Source organism: Opisthorchis viverrini, assembly GCF_000715545.1.
Source record: "Opisthorchis viverrini unplaced genomic scaffold opera_v5_146, whole genome shotgun sequence".
Taxonomy (NCBI): Eukaryota; Metazoa; Platyhelminthes; class Trematoda; order Opisthorchiida; family Opisthorchiidae; genus Opisthorchis; species Opisthorchis viverrini.
In genome coordinates, this window is record NW_008751801.1 from 148,135 (window position 1) to 165,975 (window position 17,841).

The 17,841-nt window shown below is 41.1% G+C and overlaps 2 protein-coding genes across 2 annotated transcripts in view; one reads left to right on the top strand and one right to left on the bottom strand.

Moving 5' to 3' along the window:
* T265_14114 (hypothetical protein) overlaps positions 1 to 9,672 on the bottom strand; it is a gene marked incomplete at both ends in the record, with an annotated part of 74,771 nt that extends 65,099 nt beyond the window's left edge. Inside the window, one exon of the mRNA XM_009172105.1 lies at positions 9,536 to 9,672. Within this exon, the coding sequence (XP_009170369.1) occupies positions 9,536 to 9,665 (130 nt within the window). The remainder of the gene's footprint in view (positions 1 to 9,535) is intronic.
* Positions 9,529 to 17,480, top strand: T265_14115 (hypothetical protein; the record flags this gene model as incomplete). Its single annotated transcript, XM_009172106.1, has 2 exons — positions 9,529 to 9,767; positions 17,291 to 17,480. Coding segments are annotated over 2 exons (429 nt in total), but the record flags the coding sequence as incomplete, so codon positions are not given.
* Positions 17,481 to 17,841: the final 361 nt, after the last annotated feature.

Here is a 17,841-nt window from a genome sequence, read left to right on the forward strand (position 1 = left end):
TAATGTTCCCTATCGCTGCAGAATTTTACGAAAATTTACAGCTAGACGTAAGAATTTAAAAACTACATACCGTAAATATATGAAGCCTTTAAAGTCTTACATGTAGCTGTAAATTTTCGTAAGATTCTGCAGCGATAGGGAACATTAAGCTGTAGCTCATCATTGCTGGGCTGACTCACAAAGTGCTTTTTGTGCATGAATTCTATTCCAGCTTCCGCAAGTAAATTTCAGGCCTTCGGTTTTTGAGGATTTTCTCAATTTCCAGCCACTCGGTGAGCCGTATACGCAGCGAGGGAATTAGTAGCCTGAATGAAAAACAAAAAAGCCGCCCACATCCCAGTGGAGTTTGTCAGACAAAGACCTTACTGGCTTTGAGGACAGCGGACTGTCGCATTTGTTGTTTGTGTGGTTGGCCTAGCTTTGTCACAAGCGTCATTCGCGAATGTGGTGGGAACAAAAAATCGATACAGTTTGTCTCATCCCTATTCGAGTCATCCAAGCGTAGTGATCTCGAATAAAGAGGACAAGTAATATTGTTTGCCTGTAAGCTGTCGGTAAGCGGACTGCAGTCAGATGCTCATGTCAGTCCAGTTCAGTGGGAACTCACTTAATAGTTGGACACTCACTGGAACAACCAAGCTATAGACTATAGTACCGCTGAGGTTGGTGAAGACTCTTCGACAGCCGACGACCTCGTCCGTTCTTCTTTGACCCCGTCGGGTAGACGCTGTTCTCCAGTTTCCGGTATTCTTATATTCTACTTTAACCCGAATTCTATGCGAATTCCCAAATGCATTTAACCGCACACAATTTTGTCTTTAATGAGCGACTAAAGTGAATCCAGCTGAATGTATCGTTTATGGTATACTTCCATGGTGCTATATTCAAGATAGTATTTTTGACGCGTCAGCGACCGACATTCTCTCTATTTTAGACCATGTTCAACATGGACAAGATGGCATTGAAACGTTTTCTGATCCACGCGAAACTTGGTGCCAAGCTGTACCACTGGCAAGCAGGCACTGAAACTGAGGCCACTTAGGCCTTGGGCACAGATACATATAGGACAAGGAGCATTTAAGTTTGATTCAAGAAGATGAAGTTGTCTCAGGAATAAAATTTCACCCGGTATTTGACGTAATTAGGTACGATTCAACGGGACAACAATGACGACCATGTTTTTAAAGGTACGCATGGCAATAAGCAGATTGGTTTGACTATCTATGAACATTCACCGCGGTTACCACAAACAATCCACAACTGTACTGAGTAAACTAAAAGAGCAAGCATCTTCCCGGCAAGCAAGTTAGCCATGGGTGAACAATGATGCAAAAGTCTACTCAGCCTAATAACTTTGGGATTATTTCGCGTTACCAAAAACGACGTTTTGCTAAATTCTGGTGGAGACACTTTGGTGTAGAACCGGATAACTAGTTGGGCTTCTGCTACAAACACGGGTCAACGTTAACAGATATTAGCATCAAGACAATCTCAAGTTTAGAATGCTTTTCAATGTCACATGAAGTAGAAGACTGATCATTTATATCTTTCTATTCAAAAAAATAGAACGTCGAATTTGCTAGTCCCGAAAGGTCAAAGGAAACTAACAAAAAACTGACCAGTAATGCAAAAAGACCAGACAGTAACGGTCAAACCCTTCAAAGAATATGCTCAGATTGGTCACAATGACAGTGATACAGATAGTTTTGCACAAAACTTTGGTGAAATATCGATGAATTTCTTTCTAGGTGGGTGAAGCAACAAATGTTGTTCATCAGTGACTTGAAGGATAAATGAACTGAAATGCCTTCCATATGATTCAAAAATTTTCACTCACAGTACGGCTGGTGTAGATCGGATACACATCTGCTGCGATAGCTTTTGTCATAATGGCGTGGTTTGGAACTGAAGCTTACGGTCTAGCAAATGTCCACAGGCATTCAAAAAGCACGTCTTGGTGACCAAGCCCCATTGTCAATTGCCCATTGTTTGGAACAAGGCACGTTCAAAATTTCTCCAAGGAGGTACTAGGTTGTCGTGATGTCTACCTTATACTGTGAGCGCGGGAACTAGGATGTCTACTTATTCAGGGAGGCCATATCCACTTATGGAAATTTTTACAAGGCGCTGTTTGTACGAAAGACCATGAAAAAGTTGTCATTACTCAGCGAACTCAGAACTGCTTCGGAGGCCTCAATAGTTTTCGGCAAGTGAGTTTCAAAATAAACGTCTTCGACTGGTCGCTTTAAATGTGGCTTACTGTGAGGTGCTTGGAGTGAGACTAAGTGTTCCTTGTAGCCAGACAGAATTATGTTTTTGCGTGTGAAGTAAAGTACCATAACATACGCCTTTTGGTGAATAAAAGCATGTGTATGCAATTTTTGTTACAGGGAGCTGCTAGCTCAATTGACGACACTCATGCAGAGATTTAAGACCAGGTCATCGAGTCCGAGGTCAGCGGTGCTTAACACTGAGCCCTCCTATTCTTTTTTGAACACATGTGTGCAGTGTCCACAGACCAAACCTGTTTGCAAGCTGACGGCCAAACAAGAGACTAAATGACGGTCTGAGTGCTCCGTCTTTCGAAAAACGGCTGTTTCGATGCTGTTACAAGTTTTGAGTCAACGAATTCGGCACACTTACGGCATATAAAAAGCTTGGTAGTCTTACCACAACTAGGGACCCGTGGGGGAGATTGGATGGGAGGTCTGCTCTTGGTTGCGCGCTCCAATAGAACATATAAAGAGGGACTTCAGATTATGCGCAATGATATTTTTGTTTGGACGGCGTATTCAGACCAAGAATCTCTGTTACATCTCAATCTGTAATCGTTGAAAATGCAGTATTCAGTACTGAGTAGCGAAAAATTACTTTAAAGACCGAGGCGGCTGTGAAATTTCCCATTTTACTGCAGCGCAACTAGTGTGTCACATGAGAACCCAGGGGTGGTACTTACTTGTTCTTATTCCACCTTGGCCAGTCTGGTAAAACTCTATTGAAGAAGATTTATGTGCTACAAACATAGTGGTCATTTGGTCGAATCAAGGATGGATTCTCACAAAAAATGCACACCTTAGGTCACACATGTACACATATATGATATAGAGCAGAGGTAGTAGGAAAGTTCATGATAATAACATGGGGAAACAAATCATACTTGCTGCAAACCCCCAAACACTGCTGATGCCAGCCATACTTTTGATAAAGCCAAGAGGACGATGTGGGACAAATCAATAAAACATTACGCAGCAACGTCTCGTGACCTGAATTTTCAAATAAACACAATAGATATGGAAAATTTTGTTTCATTCTAACTGTTTAACGGCTTCTCAAGCATATAACGCCTCCAAATTATCTCTGTTTTTTTCTCTAGTTGTGTTTTTGTCTTTTGTTACGTGAGTGTTTAAAAGGAATCCTAAAACGAGTGCATTGTCCACAGCTTATCTAGTTCTTCACCCCAGCTTAGATCCATTTCTTCCCCCACCAAAGTATCTCAATGCAAAGATCTTGATCCACTGTGTTTTGTTTTGCTCCACATTGTTCAGCATTATCAACAGCAATCAACTTTGACAACAAACAACCACCCATATTGCCCTCTAAACTCTTATACATATTCAGAAAGGATGTACAATAGAGTTATCATTTCGAATCACCACGAGTCTGAAGCGCTAATCAATAGCCTGTAGAAAAGTTGATGCACAGAGTCGCGAATTACTCGCGCGTTTTACCCACATTAGTGCTTTTAGGAAGCAGCAAAATGAAGCGACCGCCAAGTGCGGTCTTCTATTGAATACCTCACTGATCATAATTAAATCCTCCCCTATCCATCGCTGTAAAGATGCCATATGGTATGTCAGCTTATAGTTACAGGCAACAGTATCGTGACAAATTGGAGTTCTAAATCTTGTGTAGCAACACCAAAGAGCGTCCTCAAGGAGATGTAATAAGATACTTTATTCCTAGAGAATATCTTCGAACACTTAGAAAGTTTACTCCGTAAATTATTGCGTTGATACGTATTTTCACATTTTTACCTTCATGCCCCAAAACTAAGGCGATGGTTGTGCGTTTTCCGTGATGCCTGGCGTCACACCTGCATTGATTGGTCATTCGATACCAGATATGTTTCTTTTACCATAACTATCAACTTACAGTGGGCTCCTGAGTACAGCTTCCACAAATTATTCGTTTAGTTGCAGTTCATGTATCGTTTTTGAAGAGCTGCTAGGATGTCAGTTTAATAGCTATTTCTTCTCTCAACTTTTGTTGATCTAAACAAGTAATGAGGAAGATTACAGAAGTTTCCTAATCTGTCCTCTCAGACGTGGCACAGCTTGTTCAAGGTCGTTCCCCACATTCCCGTCGTGATAAATTTCGAAGCCCAAAGTTCTACCCTCACTTCACACAGTCATGCGCGTTTATTTGTTTGACGCCTTTAAGTTTCATCTAGTACCATTGAAAACGTTTTCATCGCAGGGACTTCCACAGACTAAGCCTCAAATCGTTCCTTCTTTCGGAACTTTGCGACCTAAGTAATGGGCTAGCAAGAAACGACACACAAATTATTTGCTAGTTATCCAAACAATAAGTACCCTATAAGAACTTTAACTGCTCCATTGTTCGTGTCCTTCCAGTTATGTAGCCCATACACAATGCTATGAACACCGTATCCGTTCAGAGTTTTGCTCTGGTATCGTTAGCATTAACGAGACCACATGTTCCACGCGGGGATATTTCTTACTTTAGGTTCGGTAATCCACATTTGGTTTTCATTAACAACCTAACAAAGGTAATTTTTGAAGCAATTTAAATAAATTCGGGACATGTTTTATTGTCATAGCTGTTCCCAACTTACAGAATTGGTCTTTGTATCTGCATTGAGAAGCCCGATAAGATTGGGTTCGTCAAAGGGTGTATGAAGAATCCCGACAAAGACACATGATACCTATTAATTGAATGCCACAAACCAAGATTCACTCTAATCTCACAGTGCGGCTGACTTCCATGCACACTGTGAAATTCCCTTCTTCGTCAGAAGACAAAAGTGTGTAGTTGCGTAAACAGTACGTAAGTAAGTCGAATGAGTTCGCACCATATAACATATTGCGTTCAAGGGTTGGTGAATCGCTCATATTTAGCGCAACCAAAACTTGGTTAAAAAAAATTGCCTTACTACTTTTTAAGGCTACTCGATTGGAAGTCATAGAGGTAAATCTTGGTCCATATATATCGTCATCTTTGCTCCTGCGGACTTCGTTCTGAATTTTTCAGTGAACATGAAAACTAACAGCACTGATAACACACCACTACTCAGATATTCTGTCCACTATTGTTCTCCTATTGTTCTCACCCACTCACTCACTCACTCTCTCTGTCTCTCTCTCTCTCTCTCTCTCTATCTATCTATCTATCTATCTATCAATCTATCTAATCTATCTATCTATCTATCTATCTATCTATCTATCTATCTATCTATCTATCTATCTATCTATCTATCTATCTATCTATCTATCTATCTATCTATCTATCTATCTATCTATCTAACCATCCATCCATCCGTCCATCCATCCACCCATCCATGTCTATCTCTTTCTTACTGTGTTTCTGTTTGCATGTTTGTGCTTAACCGTATTTGTATGTGACGCTTATCCTTGTTTTTTCTGTATTCTCAGCTCAACTAAACTTGTTAACCTAATAATCCGGTGCTACAAGAGTGTAATAGTGCTCACATGCAACTTATGAGAAGTCAAACACCGGTCTCCTGACACAATGAAAGCACAGTGTAGTCAAATGTTATTTTCTAAACGTAATGCTACATGCCTCTACTACAGACCACGTTTGAGAGATCACCTTACGTTGATGATCAAAGTCTACAGACTGTGCTCCGTTGTTATTGATTGGCATTTGTAAATGGATTGTCTAAAACGAACCGAGTGACAAAAGCGGCGTAACTACACACTAGCTGTATTGAGTTTCAAATACATCGGTTGAATGAAGGCGGATATTCACTCCGACAGGTCATATGGTTCCGTCAAGCCGTAACGCGTAAGAAACAGTAAAAGAAAATCGAGTACAAAGCAGCAGATGTCGTCAGGTCAACACACTGCTCGAAAGGACAAGCGAAGTTCAATACCTTGCTGTAGATAGGTCAGAATCTCTTAGTTTTCCCATGTACTATCTCTAGCCAGTAAGCCATACAAAAACAGTACTCTCGTGAGATGCTTGGTGATGCCTTTTGACACGTATAATCATCCTTCTCAACCGGATAGTGGTCGTCTTGTGGGAAGTGATACTGACCAAACCTGAATGCCCGGTTATTTAATCCTCCTAGAAAGGGGCATAGCTGCACCTGATACAGAGATCACTATATGTGGAAAAGTTAGACCAAGTAGCTACCGCATACTAGTCCTCAAACTTAGCCATGAAAATTACTCGCAGCTACTTAGCTGAATAAGTGGAGGATAATCTAGAACGAATTTAGTTTTCTTGGCGAGACTTATCCCAAGTCAAATGGGCGTGGACATTCTTGTTAAAAACTTATGGTCTGTATAAGTCCCTCCTATCAAGGGTTTAGGATTTTTCCCAGAAAATTTCTACTGTCAAATGAGCGTGTAGATTCTCGATCAAAAGCCTGTGGTCCATATATTTCCCTTCTGTTAAGGGTGAACCCAAAAACCCATCGCACAAAAACCAACACTACTTTCTGCCTGTATTTGGCGAAATAAGTTCCGTCCTATAGACTGAGTAGAATATTATTCGAGGATTTTTTTCAAACGCTGGATCTTGCATTTAAATAGATCAAACAACTGGGGCACACTCGCTTTACAATCGTCAATCTGAATTGAACAGCCCTTCTCTTAAATTAAAAAGCTGTGGCCAATCATAACGAGAATGTTTTGTGGGATTTGAAAAAATTCAAATAACACCGCAAGTAGGGCGTCTTATGAAGGAGCAACCATGGCAAGCAAAATAAATTGACAGTGCCAACATATCTTCATACAGGAAGTTTACTGCATAAACGCTGCCAACAGCCCATTCTCAATAACGAAAAAAATTTGCAAATTCGCGGTCCGCTACCTGATCTAACTTTTACGGCTAACAGTTTTGGTCTACTGAGCTGCAGTCCGGAACCCAAATATTCTATTCAGTGGGTTAACACACGTATTCGTACCAGCGCATTTCATCACCAGTAGACGATTTACAAAGGTAGGGCGTTTGTGGTAAAAAAAATTCAGTGTTTAAAATATCAGGACCTGGAAAAGTCTGGCTATCCTGTAAGATATTGTCATGGTTTTTGTCTGCATGTCGTCGGAGGACACCATGTAGACAGACAACCAAGGCTATTTCGGACGTTAGTACTGCATAAAAACAGCCTACGATCAGCACACGGTCGAAGCAATCGTACACCATTGTCCGTACGTACCGGGTCCAGTCTGTCATGATTTTTGTGTGCTTATCATTATACCTATTCTACATACTCGTGTTAAACCTTCATAGGTATATTTCCTGGGCAAGATGGCTCAAGTGGTTGGGGCGCGAATTTACTGACCGGAAGGTCCGTGGTTCGAACCCGACCTCTGCCTCTCGACTTATCCTGTTCAGGCTAGCGCAAACTGGCAGTATTCCAGCCCTCGTGCCGCCTTGGAAGGTAGCATGCACCTAAAGGGTGGTTCAGCTGAACAATGAATATTTCCGCTCAGCAACGCCTGTTCTCAGACAAATAAAACGTCTCGATAACTCGGACTATCTTCTTACTCGTCCTCGAACACATTCTAAATGTCTCAGATATGCAATTAGAGGAGCACTTTTGACCGAACCAATTAAGCAAATGCAGCGATGCGCTGTACAAAACTAATGTACCAAAAAGACATTTTCCTGGATAACCGTAATTTTTGTCCGGCAGATAGTTCTAGATTCCAGAGCACATAATTTGATCAATCAAATATGTGCGCGCTTCACTGAACTTTTAAAAATTGCGCTTTCAATAACCAGTTAGATGTCAAAGAGACGGGGGTTTGTATAATCTTGAAGAGGTATGGCACTCGTTCGGCAAGAGAGGGAAGAAGTTGGGAGTTCCATCAAAGGACATATCGTCCTCATTATGGCTTCTAATGTTGCTTTTGCGTTCTCAGGGAGATGCATCAAAGTAGACCAGAATTTGTGCACAAAAGTCCCTCAGCCAATCAAGAAAGTATCCACGAAACCACCCTTCGATTAGCATAAATGCAACATTGACATTTAAATAGTCCCGAGTTCACGTTTAAATCTTTATAATACAACTAAAAAGATGGAAATGTAAAGAGAAAATCGTGTTATCTCGGGAGGTTTTTAGTGCTGCTCAGTCAAACTTCTACAACGTTCGACTTAATCTGACAATCATCAGTTCTCAGTGCTAATGCGTGCACATGAGATGCCGTGGAGTCCTAAATTGTATCACCGAATGAAACGAATTCAATTGGTTGGTGGAGTAATTTTCGCACCACTGGTTGTCATTCAGTATAGAAAACCAAACTTTAAACTGGATCTTTTCTATTTCCCAATGGGACTTGACCCAAGAAAATGCCTCGCGCTGTCTCACTCAGTTACACAATTTAGTGAAGTATCTAGAATAGACTTACGTAAATTTCTTGGTGTAGCTTCACAAGATATTTGTAGGAAAGCAGCACTAAATATGCCCGATACTTATAAGCATGCAACCCAGTCTACGAGGCCAACATTTTTCTAGCTACTAAACTGGACTTAGAAAGGTTATGTTTACTAGTATCATCAACTTCTCCATGCACGACTAGTCTTTGGTCAGCACGGATGCTCGGAGATGCAACTAGGCATACAATGTGAATTGTGTGGCTTATATACGTGTGTTGGTACTCTGCCGCAATGCATTGGAAAATTTTCGTTTCCCTTAAATTAAGGAAGCACTGTGTCAGCACTCTTAGAACTGTTTAAGATTAACTGTTTTTCATTACGCCCTCATAAGGTTGAAAATGGTCGCTAGGTACTTCAGTGGATTTGGGATCCTAATGTTGAACTGAGCATAGAAACTGGGCCTTCCAATGGTCTTGATGTGAAAATTGTGAACAGCAAATTTAAGCGATTATTTTTCTGAAAAAAAAACAAGCAGATACTGATTCTGTGAGGGTCACTGTATGAGATCGACAAGGTCTACCCGAAGCAACCTCAATAAAGGGATGTTTTTTCAAGGCAAAAGTACTTTTTATGCGCATATAAGTTGTACTAAAAAACTCCAAAACCGTTCATTATTGTTGGTTTGTTTAGAAAATGCCTTCACATGAAGTGATACAGTTTGGGGCTCCTCTTAGTGAAAATAATGGCAGGTGCAGAATGTTTGGTTGGAGCTTCGAGCAACGTTAGTGGAAGTTTTTAAGGAAAAAAACTAGAGGGATTATTGTCCTTTGAGTAGTTCTGCATTTACCAAGCTGTCAAGGTACTTTTGGAAAAAATTTGGAAGCTCTGTCCTTCCGAGTATTGTGATCGTTCAGCTGTTGCACCCATTTGTTCCTAACCGCCATGCCACCCGAAGGTTGCACGGGGACTGGGATACTGCCAGGATGCCCAAGCCTAGACAGGGGTAATCGAGAGCCAGAGGTCGGGTTCGAACTGTGGACCCTCCGGTCAGTAAATTCGCGCTTGAACCCATTGGTCATCCCGCCCCTGAGCATTGTGAAGATATGGAAAAACTTATGCGTGCCTGAACAAACGATCTCCAATACATTCAAAATGCATGTTTCCATTTCTATCCTCGCAGTGTAATAGAAAGTACTACGTGCTCAATTTTCAGTTGCATATTCCTAAGGGATGATCACAATCTAGGTATGGATTAATAGTCCGTAGTTCCGTACAGGACTAATGCTGCAGCGGTTGGTTCGGTAAGCACACGATAAAATGTAAAAATACGTGAAAGGTTGAAATAAAATCTTGAGCGAATCCTCGTGCTAGAGTCAGCTGGAGAGATCAGGAAGATCTACCAGTGGAAAGCTAGAAGTGATGCTAGTTGACCAAATTAAACCTCATTTAAATGGCTACATATACACTGACTATTGCAACAAAGACAGTTGTTCTCTGTAATCCTTTTTTAAGTCTTGCATTCATTCGTTAATCAAGCGTAAGTCTAGTGATTTGGCCATCCAGACCTTGATTCCTTTCATGACTATCTCAAACCGCTGGCAACGAAATGAGATCTCCCTAAATAAGGATCTCGGATGTCACACGATTGCTCAAAGTTGTGTTCGCAGATAACCGGGAACACATAGAGAACCAGCGTATTCTGACGTTACAACTCACACCATAGTTGTCAAGCTACAAAATGCTGTCAGTTGGTGGATGAATTTATGAGAAAAAAGTGTGCGCGCACATGAGTATTCACAGAGCAAATATGTCACCTGATTCGTAACAGAACCTCATACAGCCTTGATTTAATCGATCATTAGTTTTTGCCATTAAGTTTGAAGCAGTAGCAGCATTCTGAGGCAGATGGTTGTCGCCTTTCACAAGTTAGAGTTCACTTGCCTGGTCCGATGGCTTGGGAGAGGGGCAGACTTTTGGTTAATCAAGACGTGTTTGATGTTCTCTCTCGTGGGAGCTGATAATCAGATAATGCGCTTCTGCATACCGCGAACCTTAAATAAGCAAGCAATGAACTATCTGGCTACGATTGTACAGAGAAGACGATTTAGTACGCATAGTTCAACCTTCAGTACGTCTACGCGTTTTTATGAGCATAGTGAAAAATTTGTTTGTCTGCAGAGGGACCGGGTGGTGTCGAACCGTTATTCTGAAATCCCCAATCTTCGACGGTTGCCTCAAAGCGGAAGATGTAACATGGTCGTCGACATTTGAAGGACGATTCGTAGCTAACACAAACGGTGCAGCTTGGTTCAAAAAGTGGCTAAACAATATGTTGCTTCTCTCCTTCAATAATTCCAGTAACCTGAGCTGAATGGTGCATACAAATGTTTTTCCAACAACTCACCAAATGCAATTTGAAAAATTCTACCATCGCCTTGCGGTTACACTTGCTGCTACAGAAATAATGTCGACTCACCCCTTAAATCATTCAAAAGAAGACTCTCAATAAGCGATAATCACTTTGATTAACCTCATTGCGAAAGCTTTATCAAGCGATGTATGATGATATTTTTCTGAGCAATAGTTAACTATAGACGATTCAATCTGTAGTTTACCGAGTGAAGTTTCCAACGAAACTAGTTTACTGGAAATTGTGCACCCGCTGAATGCATCAAGCTACACTCAAAAATTTCCGGTCTTTATCATTTGGCGTTCCAGCTGGTAGTCAGCATATGCCAGCCAAGTCGCGAATCACTTCAAGCATGTGCACGCACAAATGCACACATGCGTTTATTCCCAGGCCCAACGATAAGTTCCCACTATTCGCAATAGGTCTAGAGAGCAAAATATGCCAAATCAAAATGACAAGGGCGTTTCTAGGCTCATGTCAGGCACAATAGGTGCGGACCTCAGGCTGATGTACGTGCATGCGCACACCAGCATGTGCAACTAAAAGGGATCAACTAGGAAGTTGGACATGCGTTTACTTGGGAGGGTAGGGATGTAACAGGATGACATTGTGACAGCCCCAACACAGGCCTGTAACAAAACACGTGTAGGAGGTCGCTGCAGTCTGTTTTCATTTTCAAGTAGGAAGATGGATGGTGTGTGGAGTACTGCTGCTGACAGCCGGGTTATGCATGTGCACGATTCTGGTACCGGTTGCTTTTTACACAAGACAACTTTACTCTTGACTGGTGTGTGACCAGTTGGATTTGGTATGTTTTAGGGCGATATAGCAAAGAATTCTGCCTACGAAATTCATTGTAAAACTATTACCGAGAATGGCTTTTTGAAATGGATTAGACATTCGAGCGCGCCTCTTTAAGCCCATGTGGCCCACATGGCGAAGTGTTCTGGCCATGTTTTTAAAAGCAAGCGAATCACGGATCATTAAGAGTGCTCTTCTTAAAGCAGTCTATAAAATATACCAACAGTTGTTTCCTAAACTCAGAGAAGAATGGCAAAGTCACCGCAGTCTTCGTAAGCTTCTTCTTTGTTTGTAACCAGTTAACTTGTGCAAGTAAACTACAATGTATATACCTTCGTATCAGGCAAGAAACTGCAAAAAACTGCATTGTCCGACCGGCAAAAATAGGATTTCTAGATGGAATCTGCTGTTCCATTAACCTTGTGATCGAAACCTAGTCAGCATACCGAGCTAATAAGATGATAAAATTTCGACAAGTACTCAGCAACTTGCCGCAAACGAACTGCCATTCGGCTAATTTGACGTCAGATTATTCCAGCATAAGATAATTAGGTGACAACTAAACTCATAAGTGGAGAATTCAACACCTGGCCAACCCATCACCGAGCAGATTAGCGCCCAGAATAATAATGTTCAAAATAATCGAATAGTGTAGATTAAGCATGCGACGGCCGCATTACAGAATCAATCACTGACACGTTTGTGTTGCACACAAATTTGAGTTAATTGGAAACTCTGGCGACCTGCACAACTAAATCGCGAAAATACAAACCACATGAGGCATCAGTCCAAATCAACAATGATATTCACAGCCTTGGGTATAGCTTAGCTGGTAGCAAAACCCAAAGTACATTTTATGTTTTGAAAAACGGCAAGTGGGATGGCTGTCAAACCAATAGAGCACCCCATAAAAACGAATATAGTAAAGGTGGCTGTTGATCCGTTCGCCGAGCTTGGCAATTGATTTGCAAACTGTTGTTCACCATTTGAGGAGGCATCTTCAGTGCGCACTCTTATATATCCCCTCTAACTAATTTTATTCATTTATGCACCGGCACAGATGAGTCTAGAGCGAGAAAAACTAAAAAGATGGGATTTTTCATCGCACACAGAGGTTCGGTTTCAGGAATAGCCTAATGATGGGCAAGTTATTCCACATCAATGTGTAAACATTAATGTGACTGGATCTCATGGCCTAGCAAACGGGAGAATGTTGTGAATGACAACGTATCTAGCTCTGTTTCATGCTCAGATACCCAAAAGTTTTATACTTTGAATCCTTGACACGAAAATACACTGATGTTTGCGTCACGCCAGGCAGCTAAATATGACTTAATGTCAGGGTTAGATGTTTCGACAGGTATGAAAAAATACGGGTAACAGAGACTTGTATGCGTTGGGCAAACTTTACTAAAAACTGAAGCATCTTCAGTTTTACACACAGAGAAACCTGCAATTCCTCGTGGATTTTGCCGGCATTTTTTTTTCAATGTGTCTTATAAAAACCTCAAGCATCTCTTACGTTCAAAAGACTGAAAATAGGAGCCAATGTCTTCTGCAGTTAAACAAAAAGCAGGTAGATATTCGCCNGGAAAGAGTTCCAAAAAGTTCGTGAGTAAAGTTTCTCTGAAAACAGCATATCTGTGACACAATGTTGCCGGTTGCATGATTGTACAAACAGTTATTTTTTCGACGACCGTTTACTTTGATAATTGATTAAAAAAACATTCAAATATCTTTGGAATGTACTACTACTCATAAGGTTGCTGAAAATCGGTCGACGGATTTTCAGCAAACTTATGAGTAGTACATTACAAAGGTATACATGTATCGCGATATCTCGTAGCGATTGAAACATGAGGCGGCCTGCCTGAGAACATCACAAACGAGAGATTCAGCTGGGTTCCAGTATTTTCCAAATGAGTGTATATTCGCTAACATTATTCAAATGTTAAGTTGGTGTATAATGGACTGTTGCGAAAAGACGATTAACAAGCCACCTGTAGACAATAATGGTGTCCGACAACCGCTCCATAACGAATGAATATGTGATGCATACAAACATAATAACCGGATTCACTGGCGCTTTAGAACAGGCTGTTGACACTCCTCCAGTGGATATTTCGTGTCTTTTTTTATGCCTTGTTGGCTTGCCATGTTGCAATATCCCCGGTGTCTTAGACTAATAAAAGATTAATAACGTAATCCCGTAGGTTTGAATTGTTGTGGAAATATAGATATATCAAGTATACTGATCGAGATCTTTGGCATTTCAACACAGCTGTTCTCTAGCTTGAATCACCGGCTCGGGTACTAACAAAACCAAACGAACGAGATGATACTGCATGCGGTTAGTCATATGTTCAGTTATTTTCGAAAATCGGTAAGTAGTAGATTTAGCAAAGGTGTCGGTTAATTAGGAACATAAATAAAGCATTTGGAAGTCACTTGAATAACGACTTGGTTACGGCGAAAGAAATTCATACAAGCATAAGGAAAACCACCCGCTTGGGACACCCGTACACCTCGAATGAAATATCCACGCGGTTTTTTACTAGTTCTACGAACTCCGTGTAAACTTGGTGCAAGGATACTAATGTCAAACAGATTTCCCGATGGTACAAGACGGAGAAAGCGGCATGGCCAAAACTAAAGAATGCATATCCATCAATTTACAACAGAAAACAGATGTGCAATGTTTCGAATTCACCTCAAGAAATTTATACTGTTTTTAACTTCACGTAGCAAATATCCCGTCAGTCTAGCAGCGAAATCTCCTTCATATCCTTTTCACTTACATTTTTAAGAATTACGAACATATGACTAAAGTTGAAAAGAGGGACCAAGTAGACTGCAAATTGTGGACTGTGTAGCCCACTTTACTTGGAGCTATTGTGCCCTTATCCGCGCTTCCGGCCTTCATTTTTACGGTTGCATATGTTCAGTCAAAGGAGACTTGCCTGCTTCTGGCATAGTTTGTCATTAAAACAAATAATTCCATGGTCCTTGAACAGTGTGCTAGAAAGTAGGTTAGATACCGTGCTGATGTGAGGAGAGAATAGCTTACGACACCAACCAGAATGTTTGAATAGCTCCTCCAGATTCACGCCCATGTCGAATTGAAAGTGCGAAATTTACCCATTACATGCCAAAAAACCGTCACCAAAAATTATACGAGTATTTAACTGGTTTACAGTTATTAGGTATCATACCAAATCACTATGAAAAGTGATTTGCAAATGGGGGGCTTAAACTGTAATTTTATAGGACAATTTTCTAGAGTTTTCTCAGTTTGTTAGCAATACAATTGAATCTTCAACGATAAAATATGGGACGCTTAGATGGAATAGCGCATTATCTTTCAAAGAATCGCTTCTGATAATGGCTGCTTGTGAGCAGGTTTGGATGGTAATGATATGGCTTGTATTGCTTCGCTGTTACTACTATTATTGTTATTGTCATTGCTATTGTGTTATTATGATTACTACTGATAACAATATTAACATACAAAGTGAGATACTAATATTAGCGAATTTCACCAGCATATAACAGGCATGTGATTCCGAAGACACTTCGATTATGACATCCGCCATGGTTAACTTTTTTGGTTCGAGCTTTTTCTGTTCCCTGCCGGTATCAAGATTCATGTTGAAAGATGCATAGGTTACTTTACTGACTCATAGTGAAATCGGTCTTGTCCGGGCAATACGAAAAAGCTGTATACAGTCTTTCCATACTGTAGGGATATGTAAGACCTCTGTAAGGTCAGATATTGGGATCCAATGCTCGGACACAGTTTTTCATCTCGATCCGGGAAAGGAATTTTCCCAAACCTGCCTGTTGGATACAGAATATTTAACCGATGGCTTTACGTATGTACATCAAAGACGAGTCGCACCAGTTTGATAAATTACCTAGAATCTGTACTAACTACTGTCAGAGATAAATGAGGTTCTGTTGGTCGGCAGCAGATTATTTAGAAATATCTTTTCACAGCTAACGTGAATGCAAACTTAGGCCGGTTGTGTCGTTTTATTAAATATTATTTTGCTTGTAGGGAGGGATAGTTTGCGAATCGTTCCCATAACTTAGTGAGATCCAGAATGAGAATAGAACAACGCAGGATATCTTATACGCATTCAGGACTCGTGTTCGTGCCCATAGTTATGGTCCAGTTATGAGTCGTTGCGTCATGCAGCATTTGGAGATTCAGCTGACTGACCAGCTTTTAACCCACTTCAGCTGATGTGCAAACAGTGGCTTCAACGTTTTAGACCAAAACTTCACTCGCCTGTTCCACTGGCACTGTACCACTAGAGAGTAACACGGAAAGGTTAAATCGTTGCTCCCCGAGATCAGCACAGATTTACATTGTTTTGCACTTAGTTAATTGAATTTGAATCTTTTGAATTACGTTTTATGTAGGGTATACAAAAGGGTAACGTCTGACTTCGATATCCTACCTGGATATTGTCACTAGTAATTTTAGACCATCCGATTGAGTGATTTTCTGAGCGAGTATTAAACGGATCTTCTAGAATTTATTGAGGCGAACTGGAATTGGATGGCAATAACTCCATCTTGACTGATATTTGGAAGAACTCCTACGCACGGCAGTTCCCTCCGAAACACGTGGACCGCAATTTTATGGAAGCCAAGCATTAGATAATCTGTGTCCAGGTATTAACTTGGCCAATCAACTTGGATTTGTTGAGATTAACCAGGTAATTGCCTTCAATTCTATGTTTACAGTGAAACCGCCGAACGTTACAGTGACAGCTGTAGATACGCAGCTGAATAAATAGTATTTACTTATGCATAAAACCTGGGATCTTCAACATGGCTCTCTGTTCAGTCCCGTGTTTACGTTTGCAACGCTTTACCTCCAAAGAAAGTTCGTTGGCTAGAGGATCCCAGCTAGTAGTACGTTCGGAGAATACTGGGAGATTTTAACCAGTGACGAGATCCAAAAGCACTATTGGGGCCTATCATGCAAGTTTTAGTTTTCCTTTCTGCAAGGGATCAGGTGTGTATTGTATTTGCACACCGTGTCATATTATTGCCTAAAGGGGCAACCGACAATGCTGCCAAGTGGCTGTGCAGTACGAAAGACAGCTTACACGCGATTTACTGAGAACACCACTGGAGCCCAGCATTAGGGCACACTTTTGACGGATATACCAGACGCTCGTATTAGAAATTGGCTTCTTTTTGAGATACTTCTGAAGCCAGTGCATCTGGTTTCAGGATCTGGTCTTTAACGGTTGAACAAACATGCGTAAGTGTGCGATCGCAAACCGATAAAATGACCAATGAGTTTAGGCGAGGAAAATTGATTTTCTGAACGGAACACACGATCCATAAGGCTGTTCAGTACTCTTCGAAGAGGTGTCTCCAACCCTATGAGTAATGTATTCCCTCTGTACTTGGGCGAGATGGCCCAAGTGGTTAGAGCGCGAATCCGACCCCCGCCACTCGACTTCCCCTGTCTAGGCTTGGGCAACCTGGCAGTATCCCAGCCCTCGTGCTTCCTTCGGGTGGCATGGCAGCTAGGCACCGGAAGTGTGCTACAGCTGAACGCTGTACAATATACTACCAAATCTCGAATATTGTACCGACGGAAACACGAGATGGCCTTCGTGCAGCATTTTCGACTGAAAATAATATCACAGATGAGATGTTCAGGTAGATTTATTTGGTCTTGCGTTAGTATGTGTATCATTGTAGCTCGGGAAAAGTATTCCTTCTAAACGGCCTCAATATCACTGCTATATATATAACTAAGGAAGATGGGTAGCATTTATGACATAATAAGCGATGAGGCGGTATGTGTTGGCTAATTTCTCTCTCATTGTGGGACAAGAGTTCACCTATTCTTTACGTTTACGATACTAAGTATAGCTATACCGTAAAAAGTGCATATCTGAACGACGCTACAGCTTCCATATCAGATGTTTGGGGTTCAAATCCCAAAACGGTGATGATGAGATTTAATAACAACAAAATGTCTGATTACCATTTTTCTTACTTCTGGTGTGGACTAA